Consider the following 26,310-nt stretch of genomic DNA (forward strand, 5'->3'; position numbering starts at 1 on the left):
GATTAAAAAAAACGGTACTCTACAACACAATGTACTACAATCATACAAATCAGATTTGATTGGTTTTGGATTTGTTATGGTAGAACAGAGCAGTTAAGAACAAGAAAACAAACAGGAAATAAGTCCTCATAAATCACATCTGCATCTACAGTACACTGTATTGCCCTTGTGAAAGCCTGAGTACCACAGAAGAAGTCTTGTAAATGGACTTGTACTCATATGGTGGTTTTTGTAGTCTTTCTGTCCACTCCAAGTGCTAGTTACATTCACCCATTTACACCACATTCACACCTATGGTTTCTGTAAAGGACCATTGGTATTAACAAACTGTATTTATACACATTCACACATTTTCAGTAGGAGCAATGTGGGGTCCACTGTCTAACCCAAGGACACTTCATGTGACCATACCACAACATTAGGGATAGGTAACTTTCACGTTTGAAACAATTTTGTACCGATACCTGGCAATTGCTACTCAGTGGAACCAATTTTAATTTAATAAGTATTAATTTGTTTCATAATAACATCTCAAAGTTTTTTTTAGTTCAACATATTCACTTCTCACTATATAAGCTTGCAAAGCTGTGTTCATGTCTAGTATGGAAAATTGTCTACTCTTCCACTCCCTCGCAGTCACAAGGATGCATCTAGGTAACGAAACAAAGTACCGTTTGATTTTACATGAATCGATACTCGGTATCACTGAAGGAATTCGGTCGGTGCCCATCCCTATACACCATACTGCACCATACCATGATACACTATACTATGCACTATTCCAAAGGTAAAATACAATATGAGCCTGCATAATTTAATGTGACATAATACAGTACAGTATGAAACATTACGATTGAAAATGATCAATAAAATTTGATATATGATTGAAAAAATGACATGAAATGACATAAACTGATGTGACATGATGTATGATGAACACTATGAAGCCATTGCACACTTGTGTACTCCAGCAACACTATTTTGTAAACTCTAACAAGGTAGACAGCAATTCAACACACTGTCTAATGAGCTGTGTATAAATAAATTATTAGATAGTTTTGTGTCTCGGCCTAGAATTAGGTAACACTCATTTCTGTTTTGTCTTTGTTGAACAAAATAAATCCCACTTCACTCTCTGGGGAACCCTGGGTGTCTGTTGCAGAGAGGGAGATGAAGTGGAAATGCACTCTGTTTCATCAGCTCTCAGTCTCCCAGTCAGCGAGTGAGCAGGGAAGACTTTACTCTCCTGTTGACACGGCCTTAACTCTTCAGCTGGCTGCTCAGGCAGAGTTAAGTTAAGCTTATGCAAATGTTTTTTTCCCACATTCTGTAACACAGAAAGGTCTTTATGGTGGAGGCTGCTGCCAGTCACTGCTGGTTTTCCCTTGGTTTAGGAGGCTTAACAGCTCTGCATGCCCAAACACACAACAGTATGATTTGATACAACTTGCTTGTTGTGAATACTATTGTGGCAATCAATAGACTGACATAACATTTTAGTCCAATGTTTTTAAGCTACAACATGAAACTGCAGCATTAAGACTGCGTGCCCACTGCCTTTTATTGTCATTTTCTCCACAGTCTTCTCCTCTTTTGATTTCTTTTGACTGTCTTTTGATAATGCCTTGTTCTTCTGAAAATGAAGCAAATACGTCCATATCATGCTTACTGGAACAACTGTACAATAGTAACATAATAAAAGATGAATTACTTCATTACTTACTGAAACCAAATGAGAATAATGCTCTCTTTACAAGAGACTATCTTTGCCGCATCTGCTAGCTTGTCTTGTGTTAACTTTGGTCAAGAGTAAATGCACATATAAACAGAAGTTTATTCCAATCCAATCCAATCCACTTTATTTATATAGTACATTTAAGAAAAAAAAGTTTACCAAAGTGCTGCACAGTTAAAATAACATATAATAACATCAATAAAAGAAATAGAATCAATTTAAATAAAACATAAAAACAAATAAGAGTCATAAAAAAAACAAAGGGGTTAAGACCATAAAAGACATAAGGACATGGATCACGCAACTCTCATGCTGAATTAAAAGCCAAAGAATAAAAATGAGTTTTAAGACGTGATTTAAAAGTCGTTAGGGTGGGGAATGTTTTTATTTTGGTTGGCAGATCACTCCACAATTTGGGAGCCACCACCGAAAAGGCTCGATCACCTTGGGTCCTTAAACGGGTTTTTGGGACCACGAGGTGAAAGTGATCAGCAGACCTCAGGGACCACAAGGGAGTGTAAATGTTTAAAAGGTCAGAAATGTACTGAGGTGCTGATCCTTAAAAAGATTTAAAAACAAACAATAAAATTTTCCAATGAATCCTAAAATGAACGGGAAGCCAATGGAGGGACTCCAGGATTGGGGTGATGTGTTCATGCTTTTGTGCTTCTGTTAAAAGATGAGCAGCTGCATTTTGGACTTACTGTAAGTGCGCGAGGGCAGCCTGATTAACAGCAACATAGAGAGCATTACAGTAGTCTAGTCATATAGAAATAAAAGCATGAATTACCCACTCAAAGTTGTTAAAAGATAAAACCAATTTAATCTTGGATAAAAGGCTGAGGTGATAAAAACTGGTTTTAACAACAGAATTTATTTGTTGATCCATTTTTAAATCACTGTCAACCTTTACACCAACATTTAGAACTGTGGGTTTAAAATAAGGTAAAAGAGGGTCCAGGTCCCTTGTTATCAGAAATGTTTACTTTCACATGGAGCGGTGTACTGTTTTTTTTTCCAGTAACATTTCAGTTTTACTGTGATTGGTTGGACCTCAAGTAAAGTGCAGGAAAAGCAAGCCCTGTTTCTTTTTGAAGACTTTGGATCCTTGTTTAGCTAGCTATTTAGCTAGCTGTCTAGCTGCACTCGCGGACAAGTGCTGTGATGATACCTGATCTTGAACATCTCTGATAAACTAATCTATAACAATCCCCTTTACACTTGGACGCTAGAGTAGAAAGAAAAGAAGAAAAAAGAGGAGAAGCACTGATGTGTTTTCTGGCCTTGGGGCTAAATAGAAGGACATCTTTTAATTCAGTTTATCATCCATCCTGTCAAGATACAGTGTGGTATCAAGCGTATTACACCAAGCCTTTGACATCATTAGACAAACACATGCATGTTTCCATGTGTATTTTAGTTACATTACAAAATTAAATTAACAATTTAAAAATGTAAATATGTTTTTAATCGTGACAAATCCTTGGACATATTTGACCTAATCTCACAATTATCTTCCGTATGATCCGTATCCGTATATGCTGAAAAATTTAGGCCCCACGTTTTTTGAATGCTACAGCATATTTAATAATGGAAAAATCACCTATCTTTTCCTTGTGAATTTTTGGGCACAAATCTCTGAATATTCCAAGCAACTATCGCTACAGCCCTAAATCATTTTTAAACCGTGCCCATTTCTCAGTATAAGAGCATATGGCAACAGTGTATAAGTGTAATTTAAATGCATTGGCTGATTGGTTCACCCCATCTTGAAGAGCGCTGCATATGGAGCTACGCAATCAGATTAATTTGTGCTGCATGCTCAGTATGAGAGAAAATACAGAGCATATGGCAATCAATGCTACTGGCTATAATAAGTTAGTTCATTAAAAAACTGCTGATGCTGCCATAAGCAAGGTCCTTTTAATGACCCCATATGTTTGAGAAGGAAAATGTGATAACTGAAGAAAACAAAGACACAGTTAAAATGTAGGAATGGGTTGATAGGCCAAATGTTCTTTTAATCAGACACATTGAAATGGCTCACCAACTGTGATATCAGTATATTAGTGTATTATGTTGTTAAACTGCACTGAAGTCCATTAGAGCCATGGATCTCTGAAAGATTATTGCTTCTGGGAGTTTATTTTAGATGACAGTATTGCTTCAATTGATCATTAGTCATCGAGCAACATGTCAAGACATATTCTTTGGAAACACAGTCTCAGCCTGTGTAAAATAAAAAAGAGCCAAGAATCTATATGCTGTAGCTGAATTATGGCACACCAAAAGTTTCTTCCCACATTTTGTTGATATTTGAAAACAAACTTTAGGTAATGACTTATATCCTCTGAGTCTGTTTTCATATGAGTTCACTTGATTCTGTTATTCCACCTCTGTTGTTTCCATGACTCATCGCTGGCTGACTGCTTTGAATGATCAGTGAGGAAAATGCGAAAAGCAAGAGATGCACATAACTTGCAGTCATGCATCATACAGTTGTGCTATGACAGTATACTCCCACTCTAAGCTTACAGTGCTGCCACACACACACACGCTCACACAGAGTTTTGTCTGATGAGGAAGCCTGCCGAGATGAAGACAGCCACTCTGAATCAACTCTACATCTCCTCACAGTCCTGAAACCTTCACAACAAGATGCAGTGACTGAGTTCAACAGATCTGATGGCACAGAAAGCAAAAGGTCTTCACAGAGCTGCTCAAAGAAGAACAATAAGATCATTACAATTTTCTTGCTAAACTGACTCAAAGACCTTTATTCTTTACTCTTTTTGGACAGTGAAATCATTTTCTACAGGCTAATTTTAGAAACATTCAATCAGGCAGTTTGACTTCAGAAGTCAGAGCACTTAATGAGGAAAATGTTCCTATAACACTTTAGTACCTTATGTGTCTCACAGCCTGAAGTCTGCTACCCATATACCTACATCTTAAGGTCTCCTACCTCATTAATAACAACTTGGACTCTTAAGCAGCATGATCACAGTAATGGGGAAGAAAAAAATCTTTCTTTTATTTCCAGAGAGAGTGAAAACTACATATTAAGACAGCTTATTAAACTTAAATATTTATCTTATCATTCCTTTAAAAATCTATAATATACGTAAACTAACTGATCACTTTTTTTGTAGGTTGCTATGCGCCGCCCTGTTGGCTATGGCTGCCTTCTGCAGCAGCTCTCTCTTTTTTGTCCATTTCTTGTAATTTTTTTCGTCTCTTTTTTTGTAATCTTTGTATTTGGAGTGGATCATTACATGGCTCATTTGTTGGTCATGGACACCAAACACTTTGTGGCCTCAGTGATATTTTTACTATTTTTGCTCCTTTTTTTGTCTGGAGATCCTACATGTAACCATGGCCACATGTGAAATCAGCTGTTAGCAGCCTGTAGCATGTCAATGCTAACTGGTGTAGGGCCTGATGTCTTCCCACAAGATGAGGAGAAGGAGGTGAGGACGACGTGCTGGTTCTCAGGTGTGAGCTAAGAAGTGACGACATCGACCTGCCCTTCCATCCATTGTTATTGGGAACGCAAGATCTTTCTCCAATAAGATGGACGAGCTAGCTATGCTAACCCAGCAACAGAGGGAATACCAGAGGGCAGAGTAGCATCATGCTATTCACAGACATGGCTAACGGAGCTAACATCAGACACCAACGCCCTGTTGGAAGAGCTTCACCTGCTGTGAGCAGACAGGATACAGGAGACAGAGATGGAGCATGACTGAAGAAACTCAGTCCTGGACCCTGTGGAGGTGGAGGCTGGCTGACTGGACAATAATGGACAAGCTATTATCATCTATTTTCATATGGACTTTTTGCACTTTCTTACTTTTGTTTTCTTGATTGCTGCTGTGACTTCAATTTTGTTGTACTTGTTACAATGACAATAAAGTTCTATTCTATTCTTCTTCTATTCTTGAGTACATCTGTTTAACTGCTTGTGACCGATAATATCTCTTCAGCCAATGGCATGACAGGGTTGTTGGTCTGAGTATTTCACAAACTGCTGATCTACAGGGATTTTCTCTAGAGTTTTTGAAGAATGGTCCCGAAAAAGAGAAAACATCCAGTGAGTAACAGTTCTCTGGAAGAAAATTCCTAGTTGTTGCCAGAGGTCAGAGGAGACTGGACAGACTGGTTGGAGATGATAGAAAAAACAACAGTTACACAGCCAAGGTCTTCAGAACGGGAGATTCTCATCATGCATGTTCAGCTCACAAATCTGTGGCAGCTGTGTGATGCTTTCCTGTCAATATGTAGCTAAATCTCTACAGGCTGTCTGTTCAGATATATAGAGGTATACACATGGATGTGCACACTGACCTGACAACTACCATGTTCTGTCTGTGATATCAAATATCCAGTTAGTGACAGTACCGCTGAAGGATTTAAACAAAGCCATGACTTTGCGTCTGTCAGTGCTTCTTTCTTTTGACAGTGATTTGACAAGCACCTTGACAGCCCAGACAGCACAAGACATCAAACTGATGAGGTCAGGGTGCACCTGTTCCTGTGGCTCATGCTGCTCTAATAAAGGAAAAGGTGCTAGTGATCTCAATCATCTCCTAGAAAAAAACATGGAAACATTCACCCACAGACTGGGATAAAGAAATGTGAGACAGAGATACAGTGTTACTTGAAACAACAGAAATTTCTTTTACCAGTAAAAACATGCATCATGGTCAATTATGGTTGAATTGAGGAGTAGACCGACTATAGAGCTAATATTGTAGCAAACTGCGTAAAATGATTCACATTGGGTAAATGTAGTCTTGACTGAAAATAAAGAGGAAGGAAGGAGGTGGTGGAGACCATAACACTAAGTTGAGTGGACTCATGATGTGGCTTCTGGGGAAAATTATTTGTCTAAAATTATATAAGTGAATATAAATCCTCAACACAGTTTAGCAGAGTTAGCCTGAGGAAAATGTTTCACCCTCTAAAGGAGTTTGTTGACTCTCAGAAAAAGAGCCCCAAGGCCAGCTATTTTATGAGAAGTGTATTATAAACTCTGTTCTCATTTTTATGTTTGCTGTTTCTCTAAAGTTCAAATAAAGACTGAATGTGACATCAAGCCAGATATCCTCATGAGATTTATCAGATAAGAACGCGTCATCAAGCAAAAAAATGAGTCCTGTACCCAACATGTTCAGTTTATATACATCATTTAATTTAATGTAAAGAGAGACAGGGATTCTTAAACATAAGGATATTGAGATCTTCTTAAATAGTATCATATAAGTTGGAAAGAGTAGCACACAAAGTCCAGTCTGTGACCTTTAGCTTTAGCATGTATGGAAAGGTTAATGCACTGAAAAAAATTGAAGTGAATGATCCAGTTTATGAACTGAGTAAGGAAATGCATATTGTTCAGTATGACAGTCAGACATATAAGAGACAACCTGAAGAGACTATCTCATCTTAAACTGACATGACTTACAAAGAGGACCATTGAGATAAATATGCACAGTGTAAGACACAGAGGTAGACAGCTCTCCACCAAAATTAAGATTGTTCTGTTTTATTCTGTGGAAGTTTTGTACCCAGCTTTTAAAGTCTTTTTTGTTAGTCAGAAGTCGATGTATTTGAACAACAAGGTAAAGCAGAGGGATATATTAGGGATTAGCAGGATTAGGTTAGGATATGGGCAGAGAGCACTCTTAATTCACAGTAGGGCTGAACAATTAATCTATTTAAAACCGACATCGCAATGTAATAGAATGTAATTTTCAAATCGCAAAGGCTGCAATTAGAAAAAAAAAAATGTTTCGTGTACACAGACCTGGAGGAGATCTAGTAACTTATTCTTGTTCTCCCTTAAAACTAGCAAAAGTCAAAATGCTGTATTTTTCTGGCAAAAAAAACTCTGTGGGCTACAAAGATCCATCCAGTAGATCGTAGAGCCATACCCCTTGTTCCTTTTTTCTGTATGGTTTGTTACTCTCACTGACAACTGGAGGTTAGTAAAATTTCACAGTGTTCCTTTTTTCTTTTTCAATTAAGAAATGCACAAAAACTTTTGTTTAAATGCTATCAGTACCTTTTGTTGGGTAGTCATACTATAAAATAACTTAAAACTTGTGTTAAGTGAACAATGCAGAAGATAAACATCCCCCCCCAAAAAAGGAATTGTATGCTAAATCGCAATATTGGTCTCAAAAAATCGCAATTAGATTATTTTCAAAAATAGTTTAGCCCTAATTCACAGTCATCGGGAAATCTATTGGGATGCTAAATTTGGCTTCAGAGCTGCAGTAACTGATTATTTCAGTAAAAATTATTTTACAAAATTTTCCATTGAAAATTCAAGCAATCAATCAAGTGATACAATAAGAATTGGAGCATGTTTACCATTTTTAAACTGTTATTGCCTGAACCATAAAAACAATAAAAATGTAGCTGTTGTAGAGCCATAAAGGATCACTGTCTCTTATTTCGAGGCTAAAATTATTATACAAAGTTCAGAAGACTGGCTGATGCACACTTATAAGAAAGTCCTGTGTTGATTTCTTGAATATGAGGAAAACATAACCAAAATTCAAATTCATTCAGAAAAAGACGTCCGAAAGTGACTCTCAAAGTACGAGGAGAATTAGTGGTAAGCCAGAGTGCTGTATTTGTGAGTAACTCCAAGATGCCTGAGCACTGCACTGATCTGTATTACAGGCACCAACAAATCAAAGTTTGAAGAATGAAGTTTAATGTAAATTTAAAACAAAGTGAGTCTCAGAACACCTCATCTATGCATCCAGGACGGGGTGTTGCTCTGGACTCTCCCAGACTCTTTTCTATTGATCGATTTAATATGACATGTTACCAGGCTGTCCCTAGTGTTGTTTCGGTGGTTGAGAGTATATTCCAGTTGTTGGGGATTTTAATTATTGTGACCAAAACAAATAAATTTATATGGCTGAGTAACAAATTTAACAGAGTCTGGGGGCAGTGAATCAAAGCAGGTCTTGATATTATTTAAGTATGATTTCCAAGCACTGGCATGACCTTATCATGTGCAATGAGCATGAGGCACTGCCAGACAACCACTCCACAAAGATCTAGTTACTGATATGAACTGCTCACTCATGCTCACTCATCTGAAAAAAAAAAAAACGGAGAATTTTTTTTTAAGGCTTTCAAACTCTGGTCTTAAATAAAACATACAAAAAGAAGCATTTACAGTATTTCTTTTCGATTTGCTCAGCCTGAACATGACACAGCGGGGATAATTAGGGCTGCCTGCCTCTAATTCAAGGCAACCTTTGGGTTGCTGGGAGAGACAGAGGAAATGTAATAAAATCACGGGGCATAAAACGAAGATTGCCACATTATCGATGCTGAGAAACCACCAACACATCCTGCTGCTACAACAGTATCATTCCACGCTGACTGGCTCAGAGCAAAAAGCTGCATTTACAGTGTGAATCAATGCAAGCCTGTGCTGTCTTTTGTAGATCCGTGTCATTGCTAAAAAAGTGGAGTAGGATGTGCACCACAGGATCATGGCGTAATGATACTTCACATTTGTATGAATGCTTGTTTTTCTTAGCGTTCTTTAAGTTATGTTTCCCGTGTTTTTGCTTTTATATGAGACGCCAGCTGGTCAAGTGGATGACATGCAGCAAAAGGTTCGAGGCTGGAAGTCAATCTAGCTGCTGAAGCTTCGACTGTGAAGCCAAAACCACGCCCCTAGTTCAAGTAAGTAAGAATAAATACAGAAGAAAATGCTTGTTTTTTCTTGTTATGATTTTTCTTTGATTTTTTATTTTGTGTTATCAAAAGTTTGCTGTGAAGGTTAAATTTCAAACATCAAAAATACTAGTTAAGTAAAAGATTGACATTTATAAGAAACTCATAGGGGTAAAATTTACATTTCCTCTTCATACAGAGATTTTTCCTGAGTTTGTCAGAGTCCTTTGTTTACTGTAAAGGACATTTAACATTTTAAAAGTAAAAGCTAAAGTAGTGCAATTTTATCAAAGGGGAGCGCTGTTTATTTTTCACATGACCTTGTCCCAACTTCTGCACAGTAGTTCTTTTTATAAACATCTACATTTTCCACATAGTTATCTGAGATGGAATGGAAAGAATGCAGAGGGAGAATGATTTCCAAATTAAAAAGGTGCATTCCACCTACTTACTGCTGGATGGTGATAACAAAGCAACATCTAAAATTAAATCTGGAGGTTAAAATGAAGGTGAACAATGTGTTGTGCATGAGAAAGACATTTAGATCCTTCTGAAGAAGAACCAAGTAACAGGGAAGGAGTATGGAGAAAACTTATGGATGCAAGCTGAACCATAGTCCGTCCATCCGCTTTCTGGTTTAGCTGCTAAAGGCGACACTGATGGGGAAAATACTCCGCTCGAGTCATATGCACAGCTCTGAAGCAGCTGGCAATGTTGGGATCATTAGCATAAGCTGAAATCTCTTTTCACTGTGCTGCCTTCTTTCTTCCTGTGCTCTGTTCATGATTAAAACATCAAGAGGCAGTGTCAGCTCAGTTTGGTGACATCCTCTCCTTCCCTGGCGTTCTCGGTGTGTTTAAAAGACTTGGATTTTATCATGTAGGAGGGCTTGGGTTGGCATTTTGTCCAAATCAAATATCATCCTTCATAATTGAATAACATTAAGGTGTTAATGTATGCCTGAAGTGTGCTTCGCTGTGTATGATGGTATTTGCATTTTCTGATATTTCTTTTAATAACAGTTTGCGTTGGCAGCTGGACTACCCACTGGTTAAGAAGTACCTGCTTTTAAAGAGATATGGCTAGAGTTCTTACAAACAAGATGACTTCATTAATCACTATAAAACACATCTTCACTTGAGGTGTACATACACTGAAGCTTCCACTAAAGAGAGCTGACCGGAAGAAAAATATTTCCCGGAGTAACGCCACTCTCAGCAGAACACCTCACACATTCATAGTAACAGTCAGTCTGATAACATCTGTGTATGCCAAACATATCACAAAGAAGTGTCAGCCATGCTTGGTCTACATTACAGAGATCAAACAGAAACAGCACTTTTATGTGATCATTTATGAAATGAAGAGGTTAATACAACCAGACAGACCAGGAGTGTGTAACTAAAGAAACTATCACTACTAATCTATTTTGCATTGATTCAATTTGCCAGAGCCGGCTGTTGCCCTATGATGTTGCATTATATTGCAGCACTTTTTTGTCAGAGACCCTCATTTTGGAGCCCTCTGTGGTTTTGCAATGGTTTCAGTGACTTGATGTTCTCAATGTGAACACTCTTCCTTTGCTTTACACCAAGTTTGCATCATACCCATAAAAACAAAGTTTAAACTCAGAGCAGGTTTTTCAAATATTTAACTTGAATTCATTAAATATTTAAGCGTCTTCCTTTCTTAAACGATTTAAACTGGTCCTCATGGTTTATAATTCTTCCTCTCGCTGGCACCTGTAACAACTCACTCGAGACATTGAAGCCTTACTGTGCATCTTAACATGCCCACTTTGTCACCGCTCTCTGCAATTGAGGATTATAATAGCAGACTGCAGTGCCATGTTCTACTCTATCTGCTGATAGGGGACCAAAGGATCCCAGGACATGGCCTTCCCTGGGGAGGTGGGATATGAGGAAGGGGAGGGATGGACTGTAAAGGGAAAAGGAGAAGGAGAGAAGAGAAGCAGGATAGCAATGATGGATGGGACAGGGAGGCGTACTCTGCATTTTCTTTTGTGCCATTAGAGAAGACAGTGAGAGTGATCTCCCCCGGGGCTATCATCAGTCTGTAGGGTTAATGCTGGGTTACAGGATGGTATATAATCCAGAGAACAGAGTCCCTGCCTGGATGCTATTCTGGTTTCATGATTTTATAGATTTTACCCCTCCCCCTTAGCTACGTTGAAATGCAAAACATAATTTATTGTACATATCAATGTGAACATTACATGTATGCATGCTCTGCTGCACTTACACAAATACTCTTGTGGCTCTTTTCTACCACACAATGCCGACAATCTGCCTCATAGTTTGCTTTTATCACTGTGTTCTGTGTGGAAAACTTTGTGGAACATTTTGGCCCTGCTCAGACAGAGGATTACAGGTGCTTTCAGGACGTGAAGACAATAAACAGAAATGCATCATCTCTGCAGATAGTAAATTAAACCTTCATCCAATCTGAGTCAAAAGCAGAACTGACATTTGGTAAAAATTGAAAACAAAAAAAGGAAAGAAAGAAAGAAAATTGTGACTTTTTCTCAAAACAGTTATTATGAATCATCTCCATTGTTGCATAAGCTGCTTTAAAATCACTTTTAAAAAAAAATGAAGATTATGTAACAATATTAGAGAGACAACATCAATCTTAAAAAAGATGCCAATCTTTAATGCAGTTCTCAAAGTTCTCTAGTAAACTGAGTACTAACAGGTGTTTCGACGCATGTCCATTGCAACTATTTTGTTTTTCTCCCCCATCTCTATGCATATTGGCATGTCTACTTATCTTTTCACTCACTGTCTCGTCTAGAACTGAGTTTTTGAAAATCAATCAACAATCAAAACCCCTTAATAGGCATACTCTACATAATCCGTGATATAAAAGTAATGTTAATAACTGATGTCTTTGACAGCCCACTTATCAGTCACATTAAAGAAATTGATGTGTCTTCTATGGTCTTTAAATATTGAATTTTGGCCACGCAATAATTCAATGCAAAGCTGTCAACAAGGGATGCCAGGGGTGCGTGATGACAGTCATAGTAATGTTGAAATGCTGATTCAGCACTTCACTTCTTCTACAACAAATTTCAACCAATTCAAAATATTTAATTTTCTAAATGTTCAGCTCATTTAGGGCAGGTGTGCTCTGACTTTTCATTTCAGTTTTACAAAAACGTTCAAAGATATTTCACTTTTTTTTACCATTTAGGTCCCATTAAAATGAATGAGGATATTTCAGAATGTTCACCCTTCAGGACATTTTTAGCCTCATTCAAACCCCTCTTTTTCAGCTGTACCTTCACCCAGAAACTTAATTCAACCTTAAAAGCATTCAGTCATCTTCTGGCTTACATTGGTGGGTTTCAATTTCTTCACAGCATTCATAGTTTCTTCACAGTGACCCTTCAAAGTTCATGAAGTTTTTTTAGTTCCTCAAGCCACTTGCATTGGTGTGTTGGACAGAATGACTAAGCTCACAGTGAGGCACTTAAACTTCAGAGTGGGAAGAGTGGGAGAAATACCTGGACACTCGCTGGAAATACTGCCGATACAGCCACATATATCACTTCTCAGACTCAAATGAGGCATCAAAATGGTCATTCAGTCCTAACACAATCCAAACTTAATCAAGACATTGGTTTCTAACATTTTGTTTCTGAAATCAAACTTCATCCACTTGATTTTCAGCTTGTTTTGATTGGAAAAAATGAAATCAGTTTGATTAAAATCAGTAATGTTACACTAAAATGAAGACGGACTAAACTTGACCCCACACAAAGAGCTGTTTTGCTTCAAAATGAAACAAAATCACATCTAAAGCCAATTTGAGACCTATACCCAACTGCTCTCTACTCTCATCTGACCACAACAGATGTTTGCACTCTAGTTAAATTTGTGTTAATGTATCTGGCAGCTGCACGGTAAGAAATCTGGTCAAAACAGAATTGGAAACCTAATTGGTACATCCAGTCCGGACCCATTCCGAAACCTAATCCGAATCTGATCCAAACCAAATCCCTACCTAAATCAGACGTTCTGTTTGAACCCAATCCCAGAATGGAGTTTGCTATTTGGTTCAGATCAAACAGCATTTTCAGACATTTATTTATTCATCTTCAGTATTCTGCATTAGCAGTTCAGTGTAAGCTGCATCAGCCTTCTGCATTCACAGCGCAATTTCTTCAGAAATTGCAATTCTAGTTTCATTTGTTGCTGGACGGCTGTGTGTGGGTATGAGAACCACATATCGCCTGCCATTGATAGAAAATGTTGTGTTAGGTCATGTAAAATGGTAGAAACAAAAAGAACCAACATGGTCTTTTGGGTGGGAAGATGAAAGAAACCTCAAACTGAATCTCTGCTTCCTATACAAAGGGAAGATGAAGGAATACTGGTGAAAATCAGAATCACTGCGAGAGAAGTCCTGTTAAAAAGGTGGGGAGGAAGTAGAAATATGTTAAGAAAACCCACAGAAGAAACACTGGAGTAAAAATAACTGATGGTTCAAAAGAAATAATTTTGAGCAGAAGCAAAAGAAAAAGGCAGAAAATACAAAGAAAAACTGCCAAGTGGGAGAAAAGGCACTCTCAGTTCAGAGCAGTGTGAGTCTGCGGTGCTTAGGATAATTAGCCGGAAAAAGCTACGGGAGATGTTTGGAGGAAGGGAAAGAAGGAGATGCCGGAGAAATGGCACTGTGAGTGGCTCACAGTGTATTGTCAGATAAACGCTTTCTCCTGCTTAAGGAGAAGATGAAATAGTGGGAAAGGAACAAAGGCAGGAAAAAAGAAAAGTAGAGGTATTTATGGGGCAAAAGGAGGAGAAAGGTTGAGAAAGAGGAGTTGAAGATGGATAAAAGTGGCTAGTCTTTTTAACACTGTAAGACAATCATCTGCAAAAATAAGGATCAAGAATATTTGATCATCACTTATTTCTGAAAATTTGGATGAGGAAAAATTTTTAATCAACTCACATAAACCTGGGAGGCAATATGATGCTAGTGATTGATGACATAAACATTTCACATCTGTCTTGCATCACTCTCACAAGGGCTTCATAAACCTCTCTCTCCAGTTAGGCAGTATATTTAATGTAAAATAATAGATTTAGGGAGAGTTGATGAGGACATCTGCTGCTAATAAAGTTTCCACCCATAGACTGTGAGATATCAGACTCTAACTTAAGTTTCCCATAATTATTCAACCAGATAAGGAAATTAACAAAGCAAATTTTAGTAAAAACAGCCCTAAATAGCTGTGTGGTTTTAAAATTACTAACACTAAAACTTGCCTTTGAAGATGTTGCTGTTTACATTGATACTACACTGTGTTTTGTTCAGCAGACCACTCAATGCGGTGTGTCTGAAAAACAAGTTTTTTTTGTAGTGTTTTAATACATCAGTCTTAAACCTAATCTTAGAAATCAGACACTGTTCTGTTTTTAATGCAAATAGCTTCCCAGCAGGAAACCATATATACCAACTGCCGATACTTTATGAGTATCCGAGTATCACAAAGTGAAATATAACCAGATTTTTTCTTTAATTATTTTAGAGCAACTCATACGTTATTGTGTACGAAATCTAAAACTGGACATTTCCCCCTTTCTTCATACCAGAGTTGTTTATCATCATTTTGCACATCCTGCCAGTCACACCAGCATGTGGTGCTTTCTTAGATATTGCATTACATCATTTGTTGATAAAAATAAAATATAATAAAGAATGTGAGAAGGGAAGCTCTGAGTCAGACAGCCATTGTGGGACCATCCCAGACATTTTTAGTTCTGCTTGGCTGGACATCCCTCGTCCTTCAGGGAGTCCTGTCTCTCTCTTTGTGCTCCAAGAATGTGTGTTTTTAAAAGGCGCTATGATGTTTTTTTTCCTATCCTTACAAACAGAGAGGTGCTGGCATTTAGATAAAAAGCTGTTTGGGTTTGCAATAAAGACAAGTGTGTAGAACATGGGGTGGGGGCAAGTGTCCTGGTGACCCAGATCCATCTGATCTGTGTCCAGCTCCAAGCTGTTAAACAATGTTTTGTTCAAGAGCATCTTTGAAAAATTAGTCTTTTGTTTAAATAGTGTCAGAGATAAAGTAGCTAAAAAAGGAAGGGAGGGCGATTATAGCAAAGGGAGGATTAATAATAACACTGATAACAAACAAACAAACAAAATTAATAAATTAATTAATTGATTAATTAATAAAATGATTTTTTTTTGGGGGGGTGGTTAATAAAAAATGTCCATGTGGGAGTATGAGTTACATCGTGCTTACCAGCCAGCCAACTCAGGTATGCCCCTAATTATACAAATCTATGAATACATCTTCGTTTTAATAACTTCAAACAGATGAGTAACAAAGTCACTCCCATGTGCGGCTGTAAAATGAGAATTTAAACATGGCAGTTAATTGAAATTCCTTGATTTTTGCTGCTAGTCACAAGCTCTAACACCTCTAATTATTCCTACAGGCTGAAATGTAGATAACTAATCTGATTTTAATAGTGAAGGATGTATATTTGTGTTGTATGACTTGGGAGAATTTCAAAGTATAGGAGTTTCCAAAAATGCAATTCAATGGAAACCCAGAAAATGTTTTAAGAGACTCTGTGATACACCACACTGTTGATCAAATGAAAAATACTTTGACCTGTTGGTGGCCCAAGAAAACCTTTTCAAGAGGTTCCCATTTCCATTAAGGGTTGTATTCAGATGGATACAATCATACCAACCTGACAGGAAACTCTCTCTTCTATAAGTCTTCAAAGACGAGTCAAACAACAAACAAGAAATTCTTCAACACTATCACCACAAAGTTAAAAGACCCCAGTATGAAACAAGGAATTGAGATCAGATAGACAGCAACAAACTGAATAGGTAGACCATGAGGTAAATCTTTGGTGCAAGTAGACTCACGCTGTAGAGGATGTCCACCCAGCCCTCCATGGTAATGCACTGGAACACAGTCAGCACCGCGAACAGGATGTTGTCAAAGTTGGTGATACCAAAGTTTGGTCCAGTCCAGTACTCTCTGCATATGGTCCCGTTTGGACATGTCCTGGCTGGGGGCTCCATGCCACAAGGCCAATCTACAGCTCTCTCACCTAAAGACAGGAGAAATAAGAAAAACAGCATGAATGAGTTTTTATATAAACTCATGTCAACGCCAAGTGGAGCTTTTAAATGTAGATCTCTTCTTCAGTAACAGAATGATCTAAATTACCAACAGGTTTTATCTGGGTCAGTGCTGTAAGGACAGCAGAGCAGACAATAAGCTGCCTCACACTGCTCTCAACTCATGACAATTAGTCATCAGTCATAACGCTAACATTTTGTTCCAGGTTCCCTCTCCACCTGAACTGGTTCATTTCAGTGAGGACCATTGACCTACTCACCTTTAAATGCACAGTGAAGCTGTAACCTCATTCTGTCAGTCATTACGTAAAGCTGCAAGCCACAGGTGAAGGCTGGTACAAAGACTGGCTGGTAAATTGAGCTTTGCTATCAAGCTTGGCTGAACATTTGGGAGGAATGCTCTGACAGAGAATCACTGCTTTCTTAAGTGGAGCACACAGCCGGCAGCAGATATCACAGCCATCTTCTACTCAACATCTGATAACTGCCCCTTTTCTCAACAGTTGCATTGCCAAACATGAAAAACGTGGCTCCTGCAGCTTTAGATAAGATTTATTAATTCTGGATTCTTTGTAGTGAAACTCCATTAACCCCATTAACTGTCTTGCAACTGTGCAACTGACCTTTTATTAGCTGTCATCTTGCCATTGTAAAAACTCTAAAACCATTTTCTCTGCTATGACCTGGCTGGCTCTGGCATATTTACATTGAGGCTATACAGAAATATATATTTGCATCCATTGTTTTAACCTGTTTTGCCCCACCAACAATTGATGCCGCAGTATATCACTGTCACAGCGTTACTAATGCAACTTTTTCTACTTATATGCTAGTTAACAACTTTAACAAAGATTCTGGTTTATAAAAAAATAGTTTCCAAGTGGTTTCTGTCACATGACATCATCTGCTTCCTGCTTCTTCCAGTGGAAGACATGATGGATGCAAATTGTCCTGGAAAGAGCCAGTTTTCATAAATTCTGTATGATGCCCCCAAACATATTTTTAATTATTTAATCATTCAAGTCTCTAGAGTAGCCTTGCACCAAAAAATTGTAACTGGAATTAATATATATTGTTTGTTCATGGGCTTATTTCTGTGGGTGGCAACTAAAGTTGCTGGAATATAGCTAGTTCAAAGCTAAAGGAAAACTGCCTGCAGGATTGCTCAAAATGTACTTATTAGGTGCAATTTTCTTGACACACAAGTAATGAGGGCTGCCAGCTGTGGCTCAGTGGTCAAACACTCCTCAACCCCACCCCTACACACACGCCACCTTTTTTAAAAGTGTAAATTGACTATTTTTTGTTATTACATAACTTTATCAGTGTAACAGTTATTGTTATTCCTATATAATTATTAGGTGGCCTAGTGACAAGCTGTGTGATGGGCAGCAACAGTTGTTGCCAGTTATAAAAAATCCTATTTTCCTCAAAACAAAGTATAAAATAGAAAGAAAAAATAAATACAGAACATGATTCAGAGGGACTCAACTGATTAAAATATATACCTCAATACTCTGAAAAAAATCTGGGCATAAATGAGTTAACAATAAAAAGCACACACAAAGGAAAAAAAAAACACAGCTGCAGTTTTCGTGAAGAAAGTCGTCACTAGTGATCAAATTCTGCTGTGTCTGAGACTAAAATAACTCAATAACACATGTACTGTACATTAACAGGCTGTCACATCTGCTCACACCACAACCAGCACCCTGACCGAGCGAGTGTTTGTGCATGCACACATGCACATATGCACATACACTCTCACACAGTGAATGATAGCTGGATGCACACATTTACAGCTGGCCCAGCTGATGCCACGCCTTCACACTTTGTCTGACAGCAGCCGTGGGGAATAAAGCTTTCTCATCATTTTTATCACGGCCTTACACATGGGGGAATCTTCAGCTGGGCAGTATCAATGTTGTCTCTAATTACTGTAATGCTGTCGTGTAATAATAACACTGTCAGAGTACCCTGTCTGGGATTGATATGAAATGTGTCTCTGTTTCCCTCGTTGCATCTCAGTTTGACAAAATATGAAACAGAATGTCCTTCATATCATTCAGCATACAGTGTAAGGCTGTTTGTTCTTTCAGCTACTGTATCGAAGTCCAATCCAATGACAGCAGCAACCTGTGACATAGCTTTGGCTCTTTCTGTTTTTCAGAAAGTTCAGGTCTTTCTTCCCTCCTCTTTCTTTTTTTTTCAGACTGCTGTGTCTTGCTTTTCCTTTGTTAACTATGAGCAATAAAGATGTCCCTGAATGCATCACATCCACAGTGTGCAAAAAAAAAGAAAAATCTTTAAAGAGAACTGACACTTACACCAACATCAGTGTTTGTGATGAAGGTAAGATGATCTGAATTACTTGGTCGACCCTGTCAGGAGAGGTTGACTGTACATTGATAAAGATCCACTGTAAGTAATGCACTTTTCACGGCCAAGATCCTCATACGGCTCCACTTCATAAAATATCCCTTTCATGACTTTCAATTTTAATGTGAGGAAACACTTTGTTTCTCTAATTTATCTTTTATAAATTATTCATTATCACACAGCAGCATTTTAAGTAGGTTAACACTGCTATATACACTGTTATGAGTGTCACGAGACCTACTGTAGATGTGCCTGCATTTGAAGAGGACTCTGTGGTTTAATATAGTCAGGAAAAATTGGAAAGATAGTGTTTGAGGTTTCATAACACAAATGAATATACCTTTAAAAAAGGCGAGGGAAACGTATGTTTAGATTAAAGTGAATCATAATTCATGAGCTGGCATAACTTCTCGCCATGATAGTTCTATTGTACACCTTTCTTTAAATTCTACACCTGTTCACTTGACCTGAAGTAGAGCTGACTAAAGCACCTGTGGACACAGAAGCTTCAGCTAAAGCTTAATTGGATTTTTAGGAAAAGCGCTGCACATGATTATCTTACTAATTTCCCCGGTGATTATTACCCAATTACTTCAGCCTGTTAAGGAAACTTTCAGGTAAAATGATTAAACAAATTCACAGCTCATTAAACAAAGTTTTCCTGTATTTTTGCAACCAGGTAATAAGGTTTGAATAAAAAAAAATCATCCAATTATTATTCATTGCATTCATGCATCATTTATTTTAAATTGTATGTTAGAAGGTTGATGGGGAAGTTCTAAGAATGAGTTTTTTTTCATAAAATAATCAGAAAAAGCCTCAAAAGTCTCAATGTTTCCTGACTAAGTTTAAAATAGTAACCAGACAAGTAAAGTGCACATTTTATTGTAAATCATAAGAGATACATGATCTTAAAGATGCTGTGAGGAGGATCTGTTTTAATCAGACTGCAGCGACACCTTTTGGTCCAGAGTCTCACACACACTGTAGTGAAGATGTGACTTTTAACAAGGTGTCTTTGTTTTGGAAATGAACGGAGATCAGATCTCGTTTTTTCTATTTTTAAGACAACTTTTTACCACATACAACACAACGAGATAAGGCATTTATCAACAGTTAACTAGTGCTGTTGCTTGAAACGTGACAAAACGCAAACGTTATAAGTTTGTACCGTAGTTTAGTAGCCAGCTAGTGCTCTAAGACGTGTCCCTGATGTGTAATGTTACTGAATCCTGGTTATGTCCTGCCAGTCAGAGCTAACGTGACCTCACTCTTCATTTTATTGATAGACTTTTAACTTTGAACAGACCACTGAAAACAGTTTAGCCCGTGTTTTAACCTTTAGCCCGTGCTCTCTGTCTGACAGTTAGGCTCCAGTGTCCACCATCTCTACAAATTTAATCGCAGAAATTGTTTTCAGCAAAGAGCAGATCACAGAGCTCTCACTACTACACTTCATCAGCCAGCGTGGTGTTAGTCAGAGACTTTGACGTGCCGTAAATCAATCTAGTCCTGCTCGACCCAATCAGGAGCTATGAAGTAGCATTTAGGAATAACCTATACTGATGCTGATCATCTCACTCTAAGTTGTGGATAATGGTCAGGTATAAATTTAGAAGGGAGACTTTTTAAGATCATTTGGAAACTCTACTCAGCCCCTTGAAAGAGTATCAATATGGAGAAGCTTCTCAACCTTTGTTTAACACAGCCACTGCTCAAACATCGCTCCTAGCTCAACTTCAAAAAAAGACGGAGGAAGAAAACCACCACCTCATTAGCATCGTCTCAGGTGGAATTCAATATCAGGAGTCTGAGCACATAATAATCTGAGTTTCAGCAGATGCTATCAATCAAACCTGAACAAAGTGAAATACCATTTATCAAAATCAAGATGTGAAAAATAGCTGTCAAAGATTTGCTGTGCATCACTTTGCCAGGGTAATACTGACACACAGCCAGCCAGCACTGTGAACCTACAGCTGGCTCCTCCAGAGTAATATGAGTTCACAGCCACAGCATTTACAGCCTTTTGAATTATTCACGCACAAGTGCATGAATATGCAATGCAATACATGTTCGAATCTATAACCAACTTTGAAAACAGCTGAGAGAAATGATTTTTTTTCTGGCGTGAGCCCAGCTGATAGTCAGTATTGACATACAAACACCACAGCCAAGCTGTTGCTCTCACCTGTTTCTATCCTGAAGCAGCTGGTGTGGAATTTTCCCATGTAAAACTCCACCCCGATGATGGCAAACATGACTATGGCAAAGAAGAGCAGCAGGCCAATCTGAAGCAGGGGAACCATGGCTTTCATTATAGACTTTAACACCACCTGGAGACCTGAGAGACGGGAAAAGAAAGGGAGGGGAGGAAGTGTTAGCCCTGATCTGTCCTTTTGTTCCCAGAAAGATTTAAAACTTGACTACAACCTGGATCTTCATTTGATTGATTTAGATATCATTTCTGTTTGATGAGGTGATTGATCATCTTTTTGTTCACAGACTCCTACCAATTCCAGTTATAGCTGTAAGAAATTAAGTCTTTTTTGTTTGAGATGGAAGAACAGGTGGAGGAAAAAGAAAAGTAATTCTGTCACAAACTTTTAAGTGTCATATTTTTTGTGAAACAGGTGAGAAATAAGAAGTTTTGCCAGATAGAAAAAAGGTTTTGTTGAATCATTATCTTCAGTCACCATTCTCCATCTGTGCAAAGATTACATTCGAAAAGGAAGTGAAGTAAAATTTTCAGACTTCATCTGTCCCAGAAAAAGAAAACCCATTAATATCAGAGCATTTCTGCTAGCAAACCTTTCTAACCTGTTCAGAAGTCACAAATATAATAATAATAATAAAAAAAAGCACAGATCAACTTTAACTGACTGTCAGATTTTTTTTATTTTTCTTTTCACATTCGCTTCTCAAGGCCACAACAAGGGCGGGCCGTTTACTCTTACAGTTATATCCCATATATCTCTAATGCTTCCACATGTTTCAGTATGTTGTTCCTCTAAAACAGTCTGGAGAATAACAGTAAGAAAGTGAAATGTTGTGTAAGAGTTAAGGATGAGCTAAAATAGAGGAAGAAGCGCAAGGTGTACAAAAAAACCAGACATCTGATCTTCAGCTCAGATTATGGGTGAGAAAAAAAAAATTGGTCAATCTTATGATTTAAGTAAGGTAAGAAAATAATCTTACTGGGGATTCCTGACACGAGTTTCAGGGGCCTCAGCACTCTGACAGCTCGGAGTGTTCGCAGGTCAAAGTCAGAGCCCACCGTGGCCAGGATCCTGAAAACACACAGAGACAACAAAATGTTTAAACAACATTTTTTATGAAAATAATTTCCAGAAGTATTTTAGTGCTGGTTTTGGTAATGACTTAAAAATGAGAGATGATTTGAGTTTTACTACTACAGTCATCATCACTACATTGTAAATTGGTCAATTATCTTCTTGTGAAAAAGGTGGCAAAACTGAAAAAGACAGAAAAATCAGAACAAAACTCACTGATGATCCTTTTCTAAAACGAATTCTCGCATCATCTCAAATTAAATTTTAACGCACAAACACACAACTGTCAAATACATGAATCACACATGACTGATCGACTCACAAGTTGTTATGTGCAAGAAGAGGAGTGACATAGTGGCAATGATTTATGTGTGTGTGTGTGTGTGTGTGTGTGTGTGTGTGTGTGTGTGTGTGTGTGTGTGTTTGTGTGTGTTGCCCTCCTGCTTTGACCACTGAGCCACAGCTGGCAGCCCTCATTACATGCTGTACGCAGAGGGGGAGACTTAAGTGCTCCACTGAAACACAGAGTAAGAAAAAAAAAACATGCTCCAGGCAAAGTAGAGAGGAAGAGAGAAAGAGAAGAGAGACAGAGAGAGGAGTCAACAAGGAAGTGAGGAAGAGAAATATAAAATGTGTTTATCAAGAATGAAATTAACCTGGAATCGTTAATTAAAATGTTCCTACATGACTTGACTATGAAAGAGTAGATAAATGTAGAAATTAGGGCTGGGAAGATCTGCTATTCTTGCAATTCAACTCTATTCTATTAGGATTTTTGGGGGTGCCGATTCAACTTATATTGAGTTTTTTCAATATTTGCAATTTTAGGTTGTTTTTTTAACACCAGACCGTGTGAAAAAGTTAAATGATGATGATTATGTCTACAGACTATACCAGGAGTCATATTTTCCCATAAAGGAACATCACGTGAGTCAGAGAGAAAATTTTCACCATCTGCTGGAGGAATGTAGTAACTTTTAGCTAATCCAGTTTACGAACAAAGACTGAAATTAAAAATATAAATTTGAAAAAAATAAAAAGCATTTTCTTGTCAAAGAATCCCAATTTTGATATTGCCAATCCAGAAATCCTTATATATAGTATACTATTTATTTTACTTCAGTCACATGCCAAGTAGCTAACCCTTTTAGCATTGATACATCAACAGAGTCGATGAAGAATTTCAATTTTTAAATTTTTTACTTTTTAATGTCATAAACATTACAGTATGCAGCATCAGAAGAAGGTAAAGATCAAAAGAGCAGTAGGCTAGGGGGACTCATTTGTTTTTTAGCCCACGAGCAGCACAGATCCCACAGCGAACTGTAATGTGTATTAACAAATCAAAAGTTTTTCATGTAAACAAGCAATGCTTCCTATATCTGCGTGTGTACGTTTTAGCCATTAGACAGAAGACTGGATATTATGGCCATGCTTTCAAAGCATCTAGATGTGGTCAGATGAAGCTCAGACTAGCTATCAGCCACCCATCAATTAATCAGAGCTATTCATTTAACTGCTTTTAGGATCTTAATGGATTAAGAAGAGCCATGTTTCAAACCAGGGAGTCATATAGAGCATAAAGGACAACAGCAGATAGACAGACAGAGAATGGCGCTGGAGCTAACAAGCTCTATCTTCAACATCACAATGAAAGACTGAGTTGCCCTTACAGCAAGGTACAGGTGTGATGTAAAATTTTTAATTTTCTTTTTACCATGAAGTCAGTATAAATAGGAGACCCCTGTTATCATGGTGCGGTAAAATATGACAGATCATAGTTGTAGTTTATCTAGATCAACACTCAACAAGGAGCTTTGAAAAGCAATAAGACTGATGACTGAGTGGAGGGATGTAAAAAGTTTTAGAATGCAATTTGAGTCCTCCATGTTGGACTCAGGGCCCCAAATAGGGCATAATATTCTTCATTCCTTACTCTGATAGTTTTGCGTGTGCAGGCTTTGGGAATCGGAATTTAAGTTTATGAAATCTGTGATTTTATGTTTTTTTTTTTCTCTTTGCTGAGCAGGATATTAGAATAGTATAAGCTGTGTCTCGTATGGACTTCTGTCCTGTAGGCAGACTGAGTTTAGAGAGTGAATTTTATAAGCCCAGACTATTAGATCAAAGCCTGACTGTACATTTCATGGGCCTATCTACTGGGAACAATCAAACCAATGACACAATAATTATTCAGTGATTCATTCATATATTAATCTGAACCATCTGATGTGACTCCCCGTGTATCTTCCTTTTGATGTTACAAACTAAATTATATTTTCACACCTTTAATTATTGCAGAACAATATTCTCAATATCCCATGGAGAAGTTCACACTGAGCAGATGATCATTACTTACAAAGGTTTACCAACAATAACCTGATTCACTTGAACAGTTTATTTCACACCACCCATCTGTCCCTACTCTACACCTTCATGGAAACTGTGTTCACAATGTTTTTTTTTATTTAACCTGAGAAGAAGAGATATTATTTATAACATCCCAAATGTTTTTTTAATTTAAATCTCTCAACAGAATACCATCCAGAGCCCCAAAGCAGGCAGAAAATCCTCGAGGGTACAATAGCTTTTATGTAGAAGGGAGCGCGCACTTGTCAGTAATGCTTGACTGGAGGAATTCCAGCATGCGTATGCACACACACACACGAAGAAAAAGAAGTACAAAACAAGAGAGCTCACTTAATGCTCCCGAAGCCAGTTGGCATGGTAACATCTGTGCTTAATGAAAGTTATCATTATAGGTGAAATCAGTCTACTGGGATGAAAAGGGCTTTATTAAATTTCACATATATATATTTATGTGCTTACAAAGCCTGCGTCACCTCACTGTGACTGTGCATTTGCGGCAGCTGCATCACAGAAAGTATCAGCTAAGCAATAGAGCAATGGAGGCAGGTTTACCTGGGACAGCAACAAATAAGGGTTGGTATCAAAAATTTGCTCAAAACTTATGAAAACAAAATGTTTTTAACCAGTAAAAGAAGCAGTTGGATTAAATTGTCACCTGGTATGACCACAAAAGCATGAAAAGTATGATATAATTCATCTTCCTAGAAATTTTGGAAGTGTACTGACGACATAATTTATTTGTGATGACTCATCATCCGAACATATATTGAATTATTTCATTTCTAAACTTCATTATATCGGTTTTTCTTGTACTGAGCAAGTCAGCATGTCATTGATATCACTGTTTTCTCTTTATTTTATGGTCAATTGGTTTGAAGTTATTTTAAAATTTCATTTTTTTACAGTGCAGCAGATTGCTAAAATCATATCCATACTGTTTTTGCGCAATATCAGATTTTTAAAATTGAAACATTGGTTACACCACTTGACATCCACCTTTACATGGGGTAATTTGCTTTTCTTATAAGTGACACTCTGTCTGACACTTGTTTAAGTCCAAATGAGGAGTTTCTAAGTGATCTTGAAAAAGTCCCACTTCTTTATGTATGCCTAACTGTAATCCACAACTTAAAATGGGATTATCAGTGCTAAAGTAGGATATTTCTAAATGCTCTTTCTCAGCTTCCTGGTGACACACTGGTGTTTAGCAGTGTTGGTCACATGCATGTTTATATATTAAAGCAAATGTGCTGCAAATAATAACTTTTGGTAGCTCCACTTGCAGCACATGGCAGAGCAGTGTTTTATAAACGTTGCCTTCTCATAGTTTGTGATTTGATTGAAGTTTTAGATGCAACCAAGCTTCAAGCAGAGGGCAGCAGCCTTGCAATCTGTGGGGACTTTGCTTAGGAGCTTGAAGGTAGCCTGTTAAAGTCCATCATGCACCCAGTCAGGAAATCTGTGGCTTGAGCAATGTAACAAACCCCCAACTGCCCAGGGTGCTCCTCCATGAGAGGCCCCTTCACTACCCAGTAGCACATGACAGTAGAGTCAAGGTTGTGCATGCATGTTCAATTTTTCTTGAAACAGTGGAGACTTGATTTCCCCCTTCTGATTTTCTGCTAAAATAAAAAAGATCATTTGGTACATTCAATTTATGTTTTTTCCAAACTGATATAAAAAATGATG

General features: G+C 37.8%; 1 protein-coding gene across 6 annotated transcripts in view; it reads right to left on the reverse strand.

Annotated features, from left to right (window-relative positions):
* The window catches only part of cacna1bb (calcium channel, voltage-dependent, N type, alpha 1B subunit, b), a 165,399-nt gene that overhangs the window by 78,744 nt on the left and 60,345 nt on the right, over positions 1 to 26,310 (reverse strand). For all 6 annotated transcript variants that reach the window (XM_074690293.1, XM_074690294.1, XM_074690288.1 and 3 more), the window contains 3 exons: positions 22,157 to 22,248; positions 21,150 to 21,302; positions 16,361 to 16,548 (listed from right to left, as the gene is read on the reverse strand). In XM_074690293.1, the coding sequence (XP_074546394.1) occupies positions 16,361 to 16,548; positions 21,150 to 21,302; positions 22,157 to 22,248 (433 nt within the window). The remainder of the gene's footprint in view (positions 1 to 16,360; positions 16,549 to 21,149; positions 21,303 to 22,156; positions 22,249 to 26,310) is intronic.

This window comes from Halichoeres trimaculatus, unplaced genomic scaffold, assembly GCF_033239565.1.
Source record: "Halichoeres trimaculatus isolate MK-OKI-2021-1 unplaced genomic scaffold, fHalTri1.1 fHalTri1_scaffold_16, whole genome shotgun sequence".
Lineage (NCBI taxonomy): Eukaryota > Metazoa > Chordata > Actinopteri > Labriformes > Labridae > Halichoeres > Halichoeres trimaculatus.